At 46.4% G+C, this 22,137-nt stretch overlaps 2 protein-coding genes across 3 annotated transcripts in view; both read left to right on the forward strand.

Annotated features, from left to right (window-relative positions):
- The window catches only part of SORBS1 (sorbin and SH3 domain containing 1), a gene marked incomplete at both ends in the record, with an annotated part of 77,450 nt that extends 61,461 nt beyond the window's left edge, over nt 1-15,989 (forward strand). The window contains 9 exons of the mRNA XM_080347681.1: nt 1,414-1,528; nt 1,635-1,760; nt 2,815-3,009; nt 4,910-5,638; nt 6,964-7,080; nt 12,828-12,887; nt 13,512-13,702; nt 14,993-15,105; nt 15,922-15,989. Coding sequence (XP_080203807.1) covers nt 1,414-1,528; nt 1,635-1,760; nt 2,815-3,009; nt 4,910-5,638; nt 6,964-7,080; nt 12,828-12,887; nt 13,512-13,702; nt 14,993-15,105; nt 15,922-15,989 — 1,714 coding nt within the window. The remainder of the gene's footprint in view (nt 1-1,413; nt 1,529-1,634; nt 1,761-2,814; nt 3,010-4,909; nt 5,639-6,963; nt 7,081-12,827; nt 12,888-13,511; nt 13,703-14,992; nt 15,106-15,921) is intronic.
- A 4,588-nt stretch (nt 15,990-20,577) lies between these two features.
- PDLIM1 (PDZ and LIM domain 1) overlaps nt 20,578-22,137 on the forward strand; it is a 40,792-nt gene continuing 39,232 nt past the window's right edge. For both annotated transcript variants that reach the window (XM_080348049.1, XM_080348050.1), the window contains exon 1: nt 20,578-20,682. In XM_080348049.1, the coding sequence (XP_080204175.1) occupies nt 20,587-20,682 (96 nt within the window). In that variant the 5' untranslated portion in view covers nt 20,578-20,586. The remainder of the gene's footprint in view (nt 20,683-22,137) is intronic.

Here is a 22,137-nt window from a genome sequence, read left to right on the forward strand (position 1 = left end):
TCTGGCTGATGTTCCTCCTCGCACCTCGTAAGCAGCACAGCTGGGTGAGACCTGTCAGCAGCAGTTCTGTCACTGCCCTTGTGCTGGAGACAGAAGGGATTCCCCTGCATGACATCCCTGCTTGTGCTCTCATTTAGGAGCTGGAAAAATTGTGTTGGTCAGTAGCTCACTGTATAAATCTGCCATACATCAGCCAGAAAAACATAGGTATGCAAAACAGCAGCATCCTTTTCACTGTGCTAAGCACAACCCAAAGTCAGGAAGGGCTTTAAACAGATGCCTAGCTTTAAGCACATAGGTGAGTCCTTGACTCAGATTTTCCTGAATCAGGACCTATACAGGCACAGACTGGTGACTGCTCCCCCAGCATCTGTGTATACAGTGGATGTTTCTGGTGGCATTGTTGTACCTCCGAACCCTGTTGTGGTCCCTTGGTGAATCATACTGCACTACTTGTTCTTTTTGGGGAATGCTGCTGTGAAGAGAAGACCTGGAAGGCCTTTCCCTTTGCATGAGCCTGAAGAAACTCTCATTTTAACATTGCTAGGGAGGGAAGAAAGAAGAACATACTTCAGTGAAGGACCTGCTTTTTTTCTTCTCAGGTGCTAACGTCCTGAGAATATTTTGTTGTATGTTCTGTAGGTGATGATTTGTAATGATTTACACAGCATCTCCCCAGCACCTGTAATAAAGCTGAGGCAGATGTAAGGTGGAACTGTTGTGTCCCTTGAGCAGAACATAGAGGTTGCCAGACAAAAGTAAAGGAGAGCTTGTGAAAATTGGGTTAGGAAAGGCTGGGTTGTTTGTTTTCCTGTGGGGACCCAAGTAGTAGTTTATGAGCCTGATACAAGCTGCCCACAGTAGGAGTTCCTCAAGCTGCAGACATTCATATTTTTAGCACTGAAGACTGTAGATTGAAATCTTAGTCATTAGCCCCAGTGAGGTCAGTGGTTGCACAACTGCAGACTGACCAGCAGCGTAATCCTTGCAGGATCAACACTGGCACGTGAGGGGGTTCACCTAGTCAGCAGAATAGCTTCCATTAAAATAATGTGTCTCTTTGGAAGGCACTTGTGATGTGGCCTGTTTCATAACAGGAATTGAGCACTGCTCACCGCATCCAACATGGAAAGCAGCCAGTAGCATCTTCTGCTTGAGCTTGACCCCATTGCTGCTGGAGGGTGTGTGGTTAGTAGGGCCCTTATAGGCCATTTTTTTTGACAGGACGCCCAAAAAGCAAGAGAGTCCCTGCACGTCACAATAAGAACAGGGTAATGTAGCTTTCACTTTGGGTGGAGCATGACTTGTATGAAAAGGGCTGATGTAGACCTTGGTACCCAGGGATTGCTGGGCAGCAAAAGAACACATCTGTTATCCAGTGAAGTTCTGATGCAGTGCTTGTGTTGTTAACAGGGAACTTCCTCTGCAAAAAGGAGATATTGTTTACATTTACAAGCAGATTGACCAGAACTGGTATGAAGGTGAACACCATGGCAGAGTTGGCATCTTCCCACGATCATACATAGAGGTAGCTGCTTTCCCTGCAGGTGTTCTCTTTGCCTACTCCCGTTCTGCCAGTGACCAGTTTACGGGCTTTTGTATGTGACTCATTTGATTCTGTTTGTTCGTTCTAGCTCCTCCCACCAGCTGAGAAAGCTCAGCCCAAAAAGCCATCACCATTGCAAGTATTGGAATATGGAGATGCTATTGCTAAGTTCAACTTTAATGGGGACACCCAGGTGGAAATGTCCTTCAGAAAGGTAGGACTTCTGTTGTGCTGATGAATTGAATCTAGACAAATGCTAGTGTTTTTTAATACTAGTAATTTGCAGTTTCCAAATGAAAGATCCATTAAGGCGAGCTCCTTATTCAGGAAGGATTCCTTCTCATCACCCATGCTTTCACTCCACAGTCACTATGTAGTGCATTGCAGTGAGAGCATTGCGGGTAGGCTGAATCAAGAAGCGCCAGTTGCTTCTTTAGGGCTAGCTGAGAAGATACTTTGAGCACAAGTGTTGGAAGCCTGGCTCTGCAAGGCAAAGTAGATATTTGGTGACATGTCTCTAGTCTGATCCTTGCCAGTGAAGATGCACACATTCTCATGAGAATGGTGATACAGAAAAGAAGGAAATGGGGTTCCCTTTCCTTCATACTACAAGCCAAATCACTAAGCACAGGCAAGTGAGGTTCTGTGGTATTGCAGTGACTGGCTAGACCTGACTACAGAGCAAAGGGATAGGAATGGGTTGTGTAAGGACTGTTCAGAGCAAAGTCAGCCATATTTAAATTAAGTAGCAGCATTTTTCCATCTCAGCCAGCTTTCTGTTTTGATGCTCAGATTAGATCTTGTCTGTCTTTTAATTATACATGAAGGTGGGGCTTGCAGTTTATATTAAGGATCTGAAGTTACTTGATTTGTTAGCAAAAAGGAGAGAGCATAGAGAGACCTAGTTTAAACTGCAGACCTGTGCATACTCCTTGTACACCTCATACCTCTGAGAGTCTCCTGGTCAGGCTGAAACTGCTGGTTTCCATTTTTGTAACTGGCTGTAGCAAGCAGTATCTGGAAACTGTGAAGTGAACATAACTGAGTCTGCAGACAGCCCAAGTCAACACCAGATGATTTCCTCCTTCTCTGAACTGAAAACTGTCATCCCCACCTAGAGGTTAGGGTTAGGACCACATAACGGGAACAGGGGAGGGTGAGCACCACAGATTGTTTTATGTCAAGTGGCAGCAAGATTAAAAACCTAATCTACTTTGGAATGATGAAATATGTTGAAGTCAGGATTACATTGCTATTCCTTCCCATAGGGTGAAAGGATCACGTTGATTCGACGAGTGGATGAGAACTGGTATGAAGGAAGAATCTCTGGCACCAATCGCCAAGGCATCTTCCCTGTCACTTACGTGGAAGTGCTCAAACGGCCAGTGGTCAAGAATGCCATTGACTATCCTGACCCACCAATGTCCCTCTCCCCTAACCGCAGCATGACAGCTTCACCACAGGTATTTGGACTAGATGCAGCTGGTTACAGCACCTTACAGAACAGAGGGATGTTGACATTGCTGTACAAGAAGCAATAGCTGAAAAAAGCTCTAGCTAAAAGTAGTGTTTTGTTCTCCCTGCAGTATGCTGCAACTGCAGTAAAAGGTGATGTTTTATTTACCAGAAAGGTTAACGAGTGGGTCATTTTGGGATTTGGAGACTCAGCTTTTCATCTCTGATCTGTAGCTTGGATTCAGGCCAGGTTCAACAGGCTACAGTTCATAGCCATCTGAATAAGTTTCAGTGCAAGAGCTGGAATGAACTGGTGATCCAGCTCCGCCTGAGTGCATGTTTACACTTTACAGACCTCCACTGTGATGAGTGAATTTTTTACAATTACTATTAAGATGACGTCACAACCTGTTATAGTCTGTAGGAGTAATTACGTTGATCCCAGTCAGCTTGAATCAAGCTATATACTTACTCCTTCATATCCCAGCTCATGGCCGAAGCTTGGGGAGACAGGGTCAGGAGAGCACCTTCTATGATTTGAAATTGGTGGTAAATGAACTGAGGTTTTGAGAGCAGGACAGTCTGGAATCTTCCATTAATATCAGCTTCACTATAAACCATACTGCAGTTCAAACCAGAAATCAAAATGGGGATCCCTGAATGTTTGCCATGGAAAACATATCAGGGACGCAGTGAGTCTCTAAATCCCTTCGTTTTGCTCTCATCCTGCACATACTCATGCTTCAAGGTCAGCATACGTGTCTGGGTTGTGGCCATGAGGTTCTGGTGCATCCCCTGCTCACACATGGGACCAAAACAAGGTCATTCTGAAGTAAAGACTGCAAGGAAGAAAAGTGGAGAATTGGGGTCAGAAGGAAGGGACATGCAGTACAGGACGGATGGGAAAGGCTCCCATGGCTCATGCCTGGTGTCTGTCTGGATCTTCCCTAAAAGGAGTGTTTTTATTCTTAGCCACTTGTGTAAAGCGGAAAGACTTGTTGCTTGTTTGGCGTTCCCTGTCAAAGTGAACAGGCTCAGCCTCAGCTGAGCTGTTCTATTGGAGCTTGACAGTCTCTCCATAGCTGTGGCCTGTCTGCCACCAGCTCTCTGCAAGCTTCTCCCTTTGATAGAAGGGATTGTATCCACCCTTTTTTGTTTCCCTTTGCTATGCTTTTGATTCCTCCCCTGGTAAATTCTCTCCCTTAGTTTTTTGCCTAACTTGGCAGAGGACTGAGAAATGCTCTAATCAGTGCTAAAGTAGCTGATCTCATCTCACTGCTGTCGCTGGTGGTAATAGCTGAGGGCAGAACTTGGTCATGTGTTCTGCCTTTACAAACACAGGGCCTACTTTAATTGCCTAAAGACCAAATACCCACAGCTGGCCTTTTTTATCCCTTTCTCCTCCACAGCTTCCATGATGCAAGTTTCTGGAGGAGCAGGCATTGCTTATGCTAGATTTGGATAAACTCAAAATTCATTGCAGCAGTGAATATTGAGTAGGTTGACAGTGTGAGCTGCTGGGTCACCAGTTATTACTGCCAGGTCAGACAAATGCTGCATGCTGCCATCGTGGATGGTGGCTTCAGCCGCTCCCTGAGAGACATGTGGTATGAAGTTTAATGTCTTCCACAAGATGTTTTGTGTCTAGTATCCTGACAAAGGCCTGGAGGAGGATATTAGCAGCACAGATACTGACTGGATTCTGTGGTTGGAGTAGCTGTGGACAGTATGTTCTCCAACATGGTGCACCTGTGCATGGAAAACTTATGCACCATGCTTGGTCACAGATCTGCTCCTCTCCACGCTCACTTTCTCTCCTTTTACTTTTGCTTGGTCATTTTGTATTTTCCTTTATTATTTTTTTGTTCATTTCTTTCTTTTTTCTCTCCTGCTTTTGTCTCCTTCAAGTCTCCCAGCTCTGAGCTACTCCATACACCAACTGCTCCGCCTTTGCCTTTTGCACGCCGCGCCTTGTCTCCAGAGGTGCAGGCGGTCACATCCGAGTGGATTGCTCTGACCGTGGGAGTGTCTCCTAGCACCACTCCTGCCATAACTCCTCCATTGCCTCCTCTGCCTGAAGCCTCCCTCTCTCCCACTGACTCTCTCTCGCCTTCTGCTGCAGCCAGCCCTTCCCCCTCGGTCAGCCTCCACCATTCTCATCTCTCTGGCTCGTCGACTCCCAGGTCCATTAAATCCCCATTGCCCTCTTACTCATCCAGACCTCAGCCCTCTGCTCGCAGTTTCTATCAGGCCGCTCCGCAAAGTGAAGAAAAGTTTGCTGGCTCCCCGTCTCCCAGCGTGAGCTATTCTAACTCCCCTCGCTGGGCAGTGGGGAGCCCCGAAAGCATCCTGGCAGAGCAGCGTGACACTGCGGGCAGCCAAGCCTGGCTCCAAAAGGCTAGAGAGGGCAGCAGCAGCCCCGAGCAGGGCACTCATGCTGATCCCAAGATCTCTGTCGAGCGCTGCCTGAAACCATCCCAACTAGACATGCGTGTGAGCCCAGAAAAGAGACGTGTGGGTTCCTCTGAGGACAACCAGTTGTGTCAGGAGCTAATGGCTATTGTGCAGGGAGGTAAAACAGAGAAAAGAGGCATGAGGAAAGGTGATCTGGGAAAGTTTCAAAGCGGAGAAAAGAAGGTACTTCTCCTGCATGTGTGTGTGCTGCTTTGAATCCCTAATTTTAACTGGTGTGGTGAGGTTTGTGCTGCTCTGCTGGCCGGGCAGAGCCAGTGGCTGCTGCATGTGATTTTGATGATCTGAAGACCTTCTTCCAGAGGCCACCAGTGGCATTCACTGGAGGATCAAAAAAGTTTTAGAAGAGGGCACAGGAGCCAGTCTAGTGTAAATGATTTTAGAGTAGATAGTAACACAGGACTGACCCAATTGGTCATGTCTAATTAGGTGGTTGTCCAAGACAGCAGCTATTACCAGATGTGTCAGCTGAAAGTATCACATAGGCCTCATGCCTATGTACCTCACTATGTAGAATACAGGCAATTCCCTGTTGTTCAGAGATTTTCCAGTGTGCAATGGATCATTTTGGTGAAAGAATTTATTTGTTCCTCCTAAAGCCATGGACTGAAAAGCCTTGTAAACATCAACCTGGCTTGCAGAATCACCAAAGATGACCACTGTTGATCCTGGAGCCTGTGATTTAGTAAACCTTAGTCTGGAATGGGCATGACCAAGTCAGGGAGGCTTGATTGTTATCTCTGCATTGAGTGGAATTTATTACCTTTGCATTTCCAATGTTATGTGAAAGGGTCTAGCCACAAATGAGAATTAGACCTAGCGATATTTTTCCCCAAGAGTGTTTAGTTATGTGTAGCTGTATGGTTACCATAAGAAGGAACATAGCAGGACTCTCCAGTAGCTTCTACAACATGTCTTTTGTCCCCAGCCTTGGTATAGATCTGTCTGTCTTTGCAGCTCTCAGTTGACTTGGGGTCCATTGTGGGCTACAGCCAGACAAAATACATTACAGCAACCCCATGATACTTCGTATTTGAGTGGAAGTTTGGAGAGCTCAAAATCGTAGTATTATAAATACTGTCTTGGATACACTGTGATAGCTTGCATGGCATACCCCACCTAGCTAACATTAGATAAGGAGGAACTAGGGTTTCTGAAATGATACATTTCACACTGGGAAATCTTATAACAAATTGTTTGATTTCTGCTTGAATCATAATCAAAAGCGTATTGAAAGCTGTGTAAAGACGGTGCTGTTTACTGTCTGGATATATTTTTAGTAGCATTTTTTACAGGCATAACCTGCATGTTTAAAACAGAATGAGGTGGTCAGCTCAGACAAACCAACTGGAAACTGCACTTGCCCTTGCATGGAGTTATGTTTGCTGTGTGTGCGTCAGATTTACTGGATAGTGGATGCTCATATCACTAGCAGTGATTGTGATAAGAGACTGTGTACCAAGCTGACCAGCTTTTCTTTTCTTCAAAAGACTGCAGACTCAAAAGCATTCTCTTCATCTGCTCCTCTCTCTTCCTCTGCCCTCTCTTCCTCTACTGTCACAACACAGCCACCTCCCAGACTTACACGCAGAGTCAATAAGCCACAGGTAATCATCTTTGCTGATCAGTTTTCCATTACTTAGAGCTATTTCCATGCCATGCCATTGTTTTGTCATATGCTTATTTAGCCATTCATTGATTCCACAGGTGAGATATTTCTCCTGCTATTTAATCCAGAATTTTTATTTTTTTGAAAAAATGATTTAAAATTACTTCCAGGCTGTGCAGAAGGGCAGGTATGGGCAAAATCTTCAACTGGTGCAAATCCACGAGTCTGGGTTTCTGCCAGTCTGTACCAGCTGAGGATCTGATTTTCTGTTCCTCTGAAGGATTAATCCAGGGCTTATTTAGTTCTGACCTTGAGTTCCTATGGCTCAACTGCATTACAAGGCAGCTTTGGTGGCCTTGTTAGCAGGAATGATGTAATGTGACTTCGGTTCAGGATTTGTTTAACCACCTGAGATCAGGATTCAAGGTTTGAGTGTCTCAGAGCTGGGGATAGGGCATATGGAACTTGGTATCCACAGTGGAAGGGACCTGTTCAGCCTTCTCAGAGAGCTTCTGTTGGTGAGAGCTACACATGTCTTTACAGAGGGATGTGGTAGGTTCTGTACAGCACAACCAACTCGGCCTCAGCGCTGTGTGGCTGGGACATCCAGGGACTGGGAATGAGCAGTGCTCGCAGCTGCTGGTGTGTCATCAGTCCTTCTAGGCAGCTTCCACAAGATGGCAATGTTTGAAACAGAAAGCTCACATTTGGCAAAAACTGGAGGGAGTTTGTAGTGATGAGTATTGGGGAAGCAATCTTTGCTCTTGCAGCACGAGTGTGAGAAGTAGTTGCCAATGTTACTTATTTTGTTGATCAGTTTGAGAGCGAGATACCGCTTTAACCCTGACATTTTCCTGTTACCTTTACTCTAATTTCCCTCCAGTCGTGAGCTTGCATAGCTTTTTACTGAACAACCACCTCCTGCATCCTTTTCAGTCCAATAGGATGCATATTCTGCTTCATGTTAAAAATCCGAAGTAGTTTTCTTTGTTGGCCTTCCTCCTGACCTCTGATCTGCTTGGTCCTGCTGGTGCTTGCACTGGGTGTATGCGATTCAAAAGAGTAGGTGCAAAGAGCCACAGTTAGGGGAAGATGTTTCTCCTGGGTGCTGGCTAGCACACAGTTCTATTTCAGACATTGCACCTGGTTGTAAGAGGACCCTGTGGCCTTTCTTTGGAGTTGAAGTCGAGCCAAAAATTATATTTTATATGCCTCGACAATCAGAGCATTGTCAGTGTCAATTTAAAACTGTGTGACGTTATCGGTAGTCTTGACCTCCTTTCCAGCTCTGGGTCTACAGTTGTTTAGGGAGCAGGAGCGGTATTTGTATGTGCAAATGATCTCTCGTTATCTGTGTGACCTATACAGAGGTTGATGGCTTCAGCAGAACTGCAGGTAATACCCTGGGGGCCTTTTCAAAAATCTGTCATCTTTTCATTGATTTTAATCAAATGAGAAAAGCACTTAGTAGACATGGAAATGAGAGATTACATTTGGGTTTTATTTCCATTACTGTCCATCCCTGGTGTTTGAGGTATTTTACCATATTGAATTTTAGTTTTCTTTCTCATCATAGCGAAAGGCACTAGTTATGAAATTCTGACCCAGAGGTTTCTGCAGGTTTAAGACCGCTTTGGTACAGGGCTGGCATAAGGACTGTGTTCTTGCGTATTCCATTAAATAATAATATAAAATGCGATGGTTCTTTTAGCTATTCTGAAGTTCTTCCTTTTTGTTTAGTTTCACAGTCCAAACTAAAAAGCAAAAAGAATGACCCCACAAGCATGTGAAAGATATTTCAGGTATAATTTAGAGATAGTTTGTTTCAATATTCCAGTAAAACAGCATATTAAGCAGTAAGGTAATTTATCAGATTAATTTATTTCAGGGAATCCTTGGGAATTTTCTAGTTTAATTCCTGTGTCACCCTGAGGTCCTGGTAGCACAGTGTGACAGTCAATGGTGGATCTAGCGAGCGTGTGAGCAGCGCAGCTGTGGGGTGGGAAGGCAGGAGGGGCTGGACAAGGGTCTCTGCATCACCCAGCAGTGTGAGGGATGCCGGTGGGGGCTGTCTGCTCCCTTCCACTTGTACAAAACCACGCAGGCAAAGTGGTGGGTAATTTCACCCACTTTGTGCTGGTAGAGAGGAGAGCGCATGAGGAGGATGCTCATACCCCATGTTCCCCAGCACAGACCAGCTATGTTCACTTAGCATGTTCATTACTTAGCACCATCTCCAAGGTAAGCTTTTATCCCCCTCAGTGATTTTCTACTGCTCCACAGGATACCACCACAGCATTTCTGCCCAGCGTGTTTATTGTCCCAGCCAGAGCTGCCCAGCGGGCAGCAAGTGTTGGGACCACTCTCTGTGAGGGACACGTTTTTCCGCTGTTCAGCTTCTGATCCAGGGGCTGGACAGTCTTCCCGTGGACTTTGACAGCCTTTAGGTCAGGCTGCTGTGCTCTTGCAGCCTTTTCGGTGTCCTTTGTGAGCGCTCTCTGGCCAGCTTTCCCCTCGCTTTCCCCACGGCTGGGCTTGGCGTGTGCAGAGTTTTTCCTTTTTTCTTTCGCCTGGGCTGGGGTGTCCTCTGTGCTCGTGGTTCTTCGTTCACATGTGGGAGCATCACTGCTGATGTGTGCCTTTCTCTGAGGGGATACCAGTTTGTCTGTCTGTCTGTTAGTCTGTTCTGCTTAGCTTTCTCTTTGCTTATGTAGTCCTTTAACTCCCCCCAGAAAGGGATGGAAGAAGACATGTGAACAAGAGCTGCAGTGGACAGACACATTGATGACACTTCACTAGGTGCAGCGAGAGCACTACTGAGTAACCCCAGTATTGTTCTTCCTAACAGTTAAAACCCGCCTCAGGACTTTTTTAGACATAGGACCTTTTTCTGTTATTCTTATAAACCTGTGGTACTTTTTAGATCCATCCTCAGACTCTATACGAGGTGGAAACAGTGGCCAGCTGTGCCTCAGGATTGACTATACCACATATTTGTATAGTCTGTAGATGTGGAGACAAAGACACTGGAGCAGCTGCTTGTTTACTCAGTCTTAATAAAGCACATAGTGTGATGGAGAGGGTAGGAGTTGAGTTGTCATCATGGGTTGTGAACACTTGGTCACTTTTAAGGCCCTCAGTGTACCGCAGCAGCAACAGGGTTGGCTGAGTGTTTTTGGGGGGAAACGTCTGTGTTTTATGCTTTGGAGTTCTGCCCCATACTCACTGATTCCTCAGCCACCTCTGGGACATGGACCCACCGCTGTAAGTAATTTATAGGGTTTCTGAACCCATATTTGAAGAGCATTTGGACCTACAACAGCTTTTATTATTGTTGTTATTACTCTCTCCCTGCAAGAATAGTGTAGTTATTAAAAAAAACAAAAAACAACAACAAACAAAACAAACATAAAACCAACCAAACAAACGAAAAAAGCCACCTAGGCTATGCTGTCAGGGTCACTTGTCTGAAGCAGTGGGGTGGTACATTTACAATGTAAGATTATAGGATCTATTCTGGTCAGTTTTTCACCGTTTGGCTAATGCTGCATGGTTGCTGACTTTGGAGTGTTTTGTCACCCCACTGAAGGGCTCTGCCATCACCCTGGGAGTTAGTGCAGAGACACCCCTTGCTTTGGTAAGAGCTGCCTGGATCTCTGGAGTGGAGGCCAGAGAGGATCTCCTTAGTTGTGTGTCCTGTTGGCAAGTGGGGTTGTCCGGAGGGCAGGGGACCACTTGGCCTCTGCACCTGCCCAGCTGCCATAAGGAAGCCCCCGTGGGGATCCTGCCAGGAAAGGGAACATGGCCAAAGTTCTGCTGCTGGTATGCTGCACCTCCTGCCATTGCACATAGAAGCCTGCTCTGTGGAGCCTTTGGAGGTTGTGTCAATTTTCTAGCTCTCAAATAACTAATTCAATTCATAGTTCTTAATGCTTTTTGGAGGAAAAGCTGGTCAGGGAGGTCACAAGTAATCAATGAGAAATGGACCACGTGATTTTAGGAGCTCAGGGAGCAATTTCAGCAGTAAATTAGTATGGAACAGAGAAGCACTTTCTTGAATTTAAATAAATAAATAAATAAATAAATATAAAAATCATTCTTACAGCTGCCTCTCACCTCAGCCTGGAAATTGGTTTTTCTTAGCTGTTTGGCCACCTGAGTTAGCTCTGATCTTGTCAGATTTGATATACTATATCCAGTTGGTCTGCACAATATAAATTTCAAATTTCTAATTATTCCATTTGCTTTTCAGGGCTGATGATAGACAGGCAGGAGATGACTACCAGAAATCCTGTGATGATTTCAGGCTCCACAGCAAATGCTTTGAATGCAGATTCCACTTCAGTTAGCCCATCCAACTTACATTTAATTGTCTTCCTACAGAATCATACTTGGTAACAGAGCCTCATTTCTTAGGAGCTGATCCCACATTCCCAGATAGTACAGCTGACTACAAAGGAGTTGTTGTGGGGTTGGATTGGCCTTGAGTAGGTCACAGTCCTTGAGAAAAGAAGCAGTTTGCTTTAATACAATGATGGGCACACCTCCAGAGGTCCAAGATGTGGTTCAGAGGAGCTTTGAGAACAGGAATTAGACAGGGATGAGCTCATCACCATGTACATTTCCAAACTCTTTGAACATTCTTGGGCTGAAGGTGTCACCAACCTCTTTCTACTCTGCTTCTGCTCTGTCTCAGGATGCTGTGAGAAAGCAAGTGTTTTACTGAAGGGCATTGTTGAAGTGAATAAAGAAGGGAAAGCATAAAAATTTAGGCCTTTGGAATTTGGGCTGAAAATTGTGTTGAACGATCAGTGTATCTTATCCAGTCTGCTTTGCCAGGCAGTCCTGCAGGTAGTATAAATAACCCTATACTAGTTCAGACGTCCCCTTTCCTCACAGCATGCCCCTTGTTTTCAGAAGGTACTAGAATATCCAAGAAGTGTGCAAACCTAGGCTCTGGATACTTGTGCAACTTTCTCAGTGACCTTCCCCTTAAAACCTCCAACCCCAAACACCCTGATTTTTCCTTGCTGTGCCCTGGGACACGGGAGTCCCTGTGAAGAGGTGTGACTGGGGAGAGAGCCAGGGCAGAGCCCAGAAGCCTCACTGGTGGTGTTTGGAGCTGGCTTTTCCAGTCGGGGCCTCCTCTGACCTGGAGCTCTGTCTCCTTGTGGGAATTAACAGAGCAGCTCGATCCTTGCTTGGCACAAGCTAGAGTGATGTTGATGAGGCTACACGGCTTTGTGCCCTCCGAGGACTTGAGCTGGTCTTTTTTAAGAAGTTACTCTTCTCTCCTGTGTCGTAGTCACTGAGGACTTCTCTAAAAACTGCAGAAGGTTCCTCTCAGCTTGCTTTTGGCCTTTCAAGGATGATGTTCTTGAGTATGTGCTTCTGTCCATGTTTGGATTTTTGTTCCCCGCCTACAGGAATGCAGTATGACACCATGTACCATTTCTGGTTGTAGTGGTGTCTGTAACCTCCACTCCAATTCCCTGCCCTTAGGTTCTGTTTCACTGTCGCCTTTATCTCTGCAGCGTTGTGTCTGTTGAACTTGCGTTACTGTAGCCCTAATGTCTCTTGTGTAAATGAAAGACCTTGTTGTCCAAGAAGTGTGGTGTTGGGGGGGGGAGGGGAAGAGTTGTTCATTTTCTTTTGTTGTCTGCACTCCATTTGAATTTTTTTAATTCTGACCAATATAACATCTGCTAAAATGTCTTCCTTATCATTTGCTTGGTGATCACACAGCCTTCCCACCACTCATTGAGAGCTGGACCAGATCTCACAGAATCTGAAAAGAGCTATGTGGTAAGGCCACTGTTTAAATCAGATGTGTAGTCCTACACTCTCTTCACCCAGACAGTAACACCTCAGTAGAGATAAAATTTTTAGCTGCAAAGTAGGTACATATTTATCTATTTGCATACTTTGTTTTGTTTACAACAGAAAAGGGGGATTTAGCAATTAGAAGAATTGTCGTAGCCAATAGGAAGTTGGGCTGATTGTGCTGCCAGTCCCTGATTATAAGTTAAATGAAGCAAAATGCATGAATGGAGCGGCCCACCTTGCATTCTTGAACTGACTTCTTAGCATTTGTAATGGTGCCACTGCATAACTAATTGCAACCTCTTATGCTGCTGCTTTTTTAAAAAATGTATGTATATGTATTTGTTACAAATCTTCAAACTAAATGCCAAATTCTTCTGTATCTTGCCTATTTTTCCATGCTTACACCTGGATCCCTTCTGCACTCCACTACCTGGACATTTACCTGGATCTACAACTCTTTTTGTTTTATTTTTTTTTTTTTTTTACTGGACTTACGTGCTGCATCTGGAATGTTCCATCTCTTCTTGTCTATATTTTCCCCTCCCTCCTCCCTGTTGACTGTCCTTTGGGTGTTCTTGGATGTCAATGCTGCCTACCACGCAGGAAGCTGTTTGCAATGAGATCATAAACATTGCAGAAAAGTCTGTTCATTACTGCAGTACTGTTTCTCAGCCTCTTGACTCTCGCCACAAGGTGACCTCTAATGACTGTAAACCATCTCTCATCATTTCTCAGCAACCTCAAGCACAGCAGCAAGGAGCCAGCCCTGACAGAAGTCAAACACCACGAGCCATGTAAGTCATTTTGGCTCCCATCTCTTCCAGAGGCCTTGTCTCTGACTGGTGGTAAAAATGGGGAGGTGTGAAAGCTTTAGCATTTCAGGAGTTAAATTAGAATTGTAGGAAAGTGTCAGTTCTTTAAAGAACAAAAATGGGTACATATCATCATAATGAGTAGTGTAAAACTGAGACCTTTGGGTCTGTATAGCACCTGAAACAATGACCTCACGATCCAGGACTGGGTCTCCTTTAGGTACTTGATTCATGCTGGTTATGGAGACTATCTCAATGTTTTTGTATCTTGAAGACGGAGACAAATTAATATCCACTGGCTACACCTGGCTCATATGGCTTGGGTCAACATGTTCAGCCCTGTTCTCAGCCTCCCACAACACAGTGAGCACTCCCAACACTGATGCTGCTCGGTGTGTTATTGGCCAGTTCTGCAGATGAATTGGTGGCTGAATGATCTGAGAGATCCAGGCTGAAATTTTCAAAGCTGTCTGGTGGGTTTAAACCTGGAGCTGCCATTATGCTTGGTGGGGCCTTTCGCTGATGGTTTTGAGAACAGTAGCCTGCGCTGTGTGCTGGGAACTGAAGTTCCTTGGCAGCTGACTCCTAAAAAGAAGTTTTTGCTTTCCCCAACCCCTTTATGCAGGACAGAAAGTCACCCATCAGCTCTATTCTCATCCCCACAGGTAGGAGATCCAGGCCTCCTCAAGTTTGCCCAGATTGTTTCCACTATACGTTTCATTTCTGATAAACACAGAGTGCCTCTGGTGCAAGTGGTATCTCAGGGCAGGATTCAGCCTTAGATTTTTGCTTGCACTGTACCTCCTCAGTCATGATTTATTCAGCATCTTACTGCAGTAGAGTAGGCAGTATCTGTTTCTAAATTCCTTCACGTTGCCGGGTGGTCATTCACAGCCCGGGCAAGGGAACAGATGTCTCATTTAGCCCAGGAGTGAGTGTATCCAGGTTTTGGCTTGCACTCAGAAGAGTGTCTGCACTCCTGCGCTCTCTATGTGCTCCATGTTAGGAAGACTCTGGTTATTACAGGTTATGGAGACAACTACATGGCAAAAAGGAAACAAAAGCCTTCTGCATATCCCACACAATGCAGGTGTGACAATTTTTACTGCCATGGCCTTGTGACAACAGCCAGTTTAATGCAGTTGACTTCCATCTCGCAAATGGAAAACACAGGTCTGGGCTGCACTGAACAAAATATAATAGGAATTAGAATGGGGAAGAGAGACCTCTCCTTCTGAAGGGATCTGATGTGCGGTATCTTTCTGGTTTTAGAGTTAGCTACCAAGCCCTCTACAGCTACACTCCTCAGAACGATGATGAGCTGGAACTGAGGGATGGTGACATTGTCGATGTCATGGAGAAATGTGACGATGGCTGGTTTGTGGGTGAGTGCAACACTTGCCTGTCAGCAGAGCTTTTTGAGATGCAGATGAGCAATTTTGCAGAACATCTGGAAGCTGCTTTCATTTGTAGGGTCAAAATAGTGAAAAAAATCAGCTCAACTTTTTTCAGAATTTCTCATCCTTTCCCATCAAGAACATTAAAATTAGGGTGCAGGATGGTGAAGCTTTGTTTTCCTTGCTAGGTCTCTAGTTTTTGCTTTCCTTTTTCTCTTCTTAATTTCCCCATTCCCTTCTTCCTCCTGATCCTTCTTGCTCACAGAGGTGGCAGAGTAACAGAGGGAACCAAGGAGAGCTGGATTTCTGTAGCTTTGCCAAAGCTGAGGGAGCAAGTTACAGAAAGTGGCAAGTAGGGGATGAAGGGAACACACGGAGGGGAGTTGCAGTCCCTGAAAACCCAGCTTCATGTGTGTCTGTATGTTTTGCAAAATCTAGCCCTTTACCTTCAAAGAGCGCAAGTCTGGACAATGTTCTCCATCTCAACACTGCAAATCTAGGCTTGTTATCTCTTCTTAATGAAGATGAGCTCATTTACACTGATAGGAGTTTGGCTCCTAGCCTATAGGCCCAGGAGCTTTCACTAGCACCTTATTAACTGCTAAAAGGGAAGACCAAAGATGATTAGTAGCAGAACTAGTTCTCATCTCATCTGTACCAAAAGGCTCTGTGACCAGAACTGCTATTTAGTTTTAGAAAGGAATGTCTGCAGGCAGAAGAGGCTGCCACCTCTACCTTTTAAAACCCTTAAGCCTTCCTTGCCTTCCATCTTACTCTGACTTCTTATGTTTTATTTTGCAACAGGTACCTCCAGAAGAACAAGGCAATTTGGCACCTTCCCAGGCAACTACGTGAAGCTTCTATACCTGTAAAATAACAGTGATCCCACTGTGGCAGTGATGGAGTTGTTTTCCAGATGGTGTTTTTAAACAATGAAGAAACAGACAATTTATGAATGTAATAGTGAAGAGATGAGATGTGTTAGGAGGATGTGGTTATGTGGTACAGTATTGAGTTGAATGTGTAGCCCTGCTTCCATGGATTCAGGGTGTGATTTATTTGCTGAAGAGACAGTTTCTAGTTTACAGTGCTGCCTTTGTGTATTCCTCTCCCTTCCCAGCTAGAGTTCTGGTGATAACCTTAATTTGTATGGAGTACTTACCTCTGAGAAGGCTTCAGGGAAGCACACGGTATAGGTTTTGTTTGTGTGTTGAGATATGATAGTGCTTTGGGGCAGCACGCAGCCTTGCAGCTGTTCACTTTCACTGGCAAGTGCAGGAGGCCGGGCTTTCCGCCTGGCTTCTGCCTCGCTCACATCTCACTTTGCTCTGCCTTCCACTGCCATAGCAAACCCTTCCTGCATGGCGTGCACCTTAAGACCCAGCACAGGCAGAGGACGGCTGATACGGTTAAACTGCAGAGCTCTGTGCACAAAGGAGTTTGGGGCTGGGGGTTTAATCCGGAGAGGTCAGCCAAAACAATCCAAACACGCAAAAGTCCCAAACCCTTTAATAATGTGTTACCTATCTCTGCAGGGTTGTTTTTCTTCTGTGCGGGTGTGTGTGTGTGTGTGTGTGAGTGTACTGTGTGCACCAAAACAGAGTCCTGTTTTCTAAAGAGAAATCAGCCTGGCTTTGACATTTATCTTCACAAAGAATAGAACCAATAAACAGAACATCCATGAGAGCAAATACTGTTTATGAGTCCTATGGCCGTTCACTTTCTCTGCTCCTGTTGCTGGCCCTAGGGGGTCTCACACTTTTTGAAGCCTGCAGTTTGGGATGAAGACTTTGCTTCCTTCCTGTCATTAAATCTTAGAGGCTCTGATAAATCTGAGCAATGTATCACTGAGGGTGCCTTTTTTTTTTCTTGATGGTAGGTCTCAAATAAATATGTGTATTTTGGCTGCCTCTTAGTCAGACAAAAAAGTCTATTCAATTTGGAAAGCTGTGTTTCCGACAGTTATTACCAGTTACATAGATTCGTATTTCATTGAGAAAAAACCATGGCTGTATGCTTGCCTGTAAATCCACAATGAATAGTCTTTTGATAGACATTTTGTTATTAAGAAAAAGCATAAACAAAACCAATTCTGTCAGACTCTGCTTCCTACAGTTACCATACAAATAGCAAAGGGTTAGATTGCTATTTTGTCATAAGCCGTATTTAATAATATAAAATGCCTATTTTTATGCTGATGCTTTTATACAGATTTATTAAGAGTAACTACGACTAACTGTTAGCACGACTTGCAATGTTTTGATAAACTAGCCATGCTCCTGGGTTTGAAATCAAGTAGGCTTGTCTTCTGCCTAGGGCAGCAGAAGAGAAGACTCAATGTCTCAGAAGTTTGACTGTAAATATGTATATTTAACTTTGTACAGACAATGTACTTACCTTGTATAGAAAAATAATTTAAATGCATTGAGTGAAGGGAGGAAAAAAAAAGGCAGTTGTGAAAGGTTGGGAATTTTGCCACTTTTATTTAAATGATGGAATTCCATGTATGTTCACATAAAGAGTTTTAGCATGAAACATCCATTATGAAAGGGTTTCAGATATGACACAAAGCACCACTGTGTATTTTCTGCGGGAGATGCCTTTAATTCTGCAACTTATTTATGGGTTTGGTTTTCTGCTTTGGGTTTGCCCTCCAGTTATTTGCAGCAATATTTGGGCCTGTTGCTAAGATTGGATAACACCAAATTAATCTATCCAGCAAAGTAACGTGATGATACTGACTGTATATAACATGCTCATTTAAAGGTTTATTTTTTGTTCTTGCTCTTGCCATTTTAAGTTACACACACGCACACACACACACACATGCACACATACACACATGCACACATACAAACCGCAACTTATTTTTGTGTTGATTTTTTGTTTCTTATTGCAGTGGATTACTATTTGGCAATTAATAAATGGAACTATTGAATTACTATTGTGTTCCTTATATAAGTTATTAAGTGAAGCCTATTCCCGCTCATCCTGCAGCAATGTGCTTTGTCGCAGTGCCCCTCTGTGGCGGTGTCCATGCTGGGCAGTGTCTGCACCTGAGGATCCTGCTGTGATCTGCGCTGGCCTCACTGGTTCTCCCTCCTGAACCATGGGCAGGCCATGACTTTTTCTTGAAGAAACCAAAGTGTAAATGTAGAGAGAAGGCTGGTTTACACCCAGATCTCGCTGTACCATGGGGTGAGGGCGCAGATGCTGTGGCACACATGCAGACCTGAGGGCTCAGGAGCTCACCCAAGTCCACTGGTTTACAAAGGGTCTTCATGGCTCGCTCTCAGATGAGAAGACCACACAGGTTAAGTAGGACAAGATGCCAACCTCTGTGGGAAGGGTTATCAATTGATATTGGGTTTTCATCTGCGTTTTTAACCATGACTTGGCTCAAAAGCCTCAAGAACACTGACTTCTGTGGTAACTGCACTCTGACCAGGCAGATAGGGCTGCAGTGCTAATTCAGGGGGTTTGTGCAAGGTCTGTGACAAACACATGACATCTCCCAGTCCCACAGGAGGAGAGGTAGCCAGGGTTTTTTGGGTGTGCCTCGTGTGAAGGAACATTCCCCCAGAAGCAGAGTGAGGGAAGCCCAGAGCTGAGCTGCTGGGTGGGCTGGCTGGTGCTCAGTTACGCACAAGTACCCCGGGAGTGCACCCTGCACGTCTGGGTCCTGCGGGCTGCCTGCGCGGAGCTGTGCACACCCCAAAGGCTGGTCTTCTGTGAGGAGTTCGATGTCCTTGAAACCTGCACCTCACACTGCGCTAAAAGTGGGCATCAGGTTTGAACTCTGTGGTGATGCGACCGGATGGCCAGGCAGAGAGATACACATTGTGGCTGCATTCACAGTGATTTTAGGAAGTTGAATTATAAACAAGCCAGTCCTAAACCCAAACTAACGGGACAGCAAAAGCCTGGAGCTCTCTCTTCTACACATCCTTGGAAAGCACACAGACACAAGACTCTTTTTCTGTTTCATGGGTTACCTCATATAAAAAGGGCAGCATCACCACTGCTTTACTGCAGTTGCTAGCATCACTAGCCCTTGTTTACAGTGCTGTGGCCAGGGAGGGGAGAAAGAGAATCATCCATAGCTATCGAAACTTGATATTTACTGATGTCATTCTCTAGCCTAATATACTTGGTAAGGAACTAGCTAGAGATGCTTTTATAACTGTAGAAGCTGTGCATGCAGAGAGGAGAAAAGGACCCAGTGGTGCATCACAGCTCTCTGGAAATCCCTCACACCTGGGGGAAAGAAGCTCTTGGTATCTCTTTCTTCACCACCAGAAGATGTGTAATGATATGGTGGAAGAACTACTGCTCTCTGATAGAGATGAGATTAATAGTCCAGACACACGTACCTCAGGTACATGTTACTGCAGGAAAAGGGATGAAGCCAAGAAAGGGGGATTGCAGAGGCAAGGGTATGCCTTGCAATGGGATCAGTCGTGGCCACATCTTGTAGGGCCAGCACTGGGGTGATGCGCCTCTTCCTGACCTGCTGAGCACTCCACGCTCCCTGCTGTGGCTGAACCCCAGCTTCAGCAGCAGCCTTGTGCTCTGGCTCACTGATGTTCTGTGTTGCCTGAGCTGCGTATTAACGCCGGAATGTTTTCTGGAAAAGAAACTGAGAAATTTTGTCAAAGGATTTTCTCCAACACAGTTGTGTGTATCCACTCACACTGCTGCTTGCCCAGGTGCATGCAACATTAAACAGTTGCTTTATTTGCTAAATAAGCAGCAATGTTTGCACTCAGTTTCTAAATACCAGCAGGGCTGCTGTAAACCAACGTCTCCCACCTGTCCACCGGCAGACCAGTGGGGGTTTGGCTGAGAAACCAGCACAGAAGGATTCTTTCTTTTGTTGGTGGTATCAACAGGGGCTGCAGGTAAACAAAGCTGCCTAAAGCAGTGACAAATCAGAGCTAAACTAAGGCAAAGGTAATACCCTTCCCAGGCTCCGCCCTCGCTCATCATCCCCCAGGTGGAAACGGCACGCAGAGCCGCTAAATTTCTATCGCCTCCGTTAGGTTTCAGAGTTAACATCACACCAGGTCGCAGCAGGATGAGTCACGTTTGCCTGTGAGGTTCCGCACCGGGACAGTCATGCTGGCGGCTGCCCGCCGGTGGTTCGCTTTGCAGCCGCGCTGCCTCCCGGCTGCGGGCAGCTCGGCCGCGGGTGCAGGTAAGAGGGGGCGCGGGACAGCTGCGGTTTCCGAAGACCGAAATTCTCGGCCCCGCGGCCCCCGCCGGGCAGGGAGCGGCTTTCTGCTCGGGAAAGGGGCAGCCGGCGGGGTGCGGGGAGCTCTGCCCGGGGGCGGGACAGCCCGCCCGGCGGCGGCGGGGCCCGGGAGCCCGGGGAGGGGCTGGCGGCGGCGGGGCGGGCCGGGGGCGGGCCGGGCCAGGCCGGTGCAGGCGGCGGGGCTGTCGGGCGTCCCGCGAGGTGCAGGCGCGCACATGGGGACACACCGAATCGTGCTGTCGGGCCCCGGGCCCTGGGGCTTCCGCCTGGTGGGCGGCCGGGACTTCGAGCAGCCCCTCACCATCTCCCGGGTAGGGCAAGGCGGCGGCCCGGGGGGGCGGGCGGTGCTGCGGCCGGGGCCACCCGGGACGGGTTCGGTGCGGCGGCGGGTCTGGGGGAAGCTGGGGCTGGCAGGTGGTACAAAGACAGGGCTGCTGACACAGCCGTGGCAGGAGTTTCTTTTCTTTTTCTTTCTCCCTTTTATTATCACTTGGTTTTAATATCTATGGAGAAATTTGTGGTGGCCCACGCAGCCCTTTAATCTGGCTTTGACCGGCGTCTCTGCTTCTTACCTGCCCTCGTTCCTCACTTTGTCCATAGCAAACCTCTTGCGCAGGTAGAGTGAATCCCCTTTGCTCCTGCAAGCCCAGAGTTTGGGTTTTGCAGCCCATGCTACAGGGAGCAGTTGCACGGAGGTGGTGTTGAATGCTCCCCGCTTTCGCTTGCCATGTATAGTTAAAAGAAAAGCCTTTGTTTACAGAAGCCATATTAACTTATGTTAAGTGCCTCTGCCTGTTACTATTATCAGTCCTTCTTAATCTTGCTTCAAGAAAAATTAGTTAGGAAATGACAATTATAGTTTCACATCCAAAGAGTTTTAGTGGTGTAACTTAATTTTCTCTCCTCCGCTCCAGCGTTTGCCTGTGAAATGTCAGGGCTGGGTTTAGAGTGCTTCACTTTGCTGTCCACGTACTCACCTGTGCCCGCCCTGCTGCCACCTGCCCGGCTGCTGCTCACAGGGAGCTGGGCCCTGCCAGGGACCAACAAACAGCGAGGGCACTCGTGGCCATCTCTTCCCGTTTGGGGACAATAAACCCCGGACTCGCTGTCCCTGTGCGGCTCTTTGCGGGGCGTGCTGCTCAGGATCTTCCTGGTGCGGGTCACTGGCCTTCCCCCGGGGAGAAGGAATTGCTCTGATTTCCAGCAGTCCCCCTGCAAACCACAGGCATCTCATGAGCTCTGGCAGCCCTGGGCTCTGCCACCACCTCTGCGTGGCTTTGAAGTCCCCATGGGCCCCAGGTGAGGAAGGGTGGCTGGAAGTGGGGTGTACAAGGACTAGAATTTCTGTGTACTGCCTTCAAAATACAGGATGGTGAAACTTGTGATTTTTCTAAATACCACCTGCCAGGGGGTCCCGCTGCCTGCAGCCCCCCAGGTGCCACAGAGGAGGCTGCTGGCTCTGCAATGGCAGGGCTGGCGAGTGCTGTCAAACCCACAGAGGGGGGGAAGTTATTAGTTTTCTCTGTAATCTCTTTCAATTACAGTAATAATGCCTCATTTTTCTAAAGCATTTTTTGGACATGAAAGCAGCTTTAGCTTAGGGGAAGTGATATTTACTTCATTGTTATGGTAATTGTTGTCATTTCCTTCCAGTGAAAGGCTCTCAGGCAGAAGTATGTCTGAAGTCCTACTTTGCTGCTCCTGCGTCTTCTCCTTGGTCGCCTCTCTCAGCGCTTGTGGGCACATACCAGGGGACATAGATCAGC

This window comes from Nesoenas mayeri (genome assembly GCF_963082525.1).
Source record: "Nesoenas mayeri genome assembly, chromosome: 7".
NCBI classification, from domain to species: Eukaryota; Metazoa; Chordata; class Aves; order Columbiformes; family Columbidae; genus Nesoenas; species Nesoenas mayeri.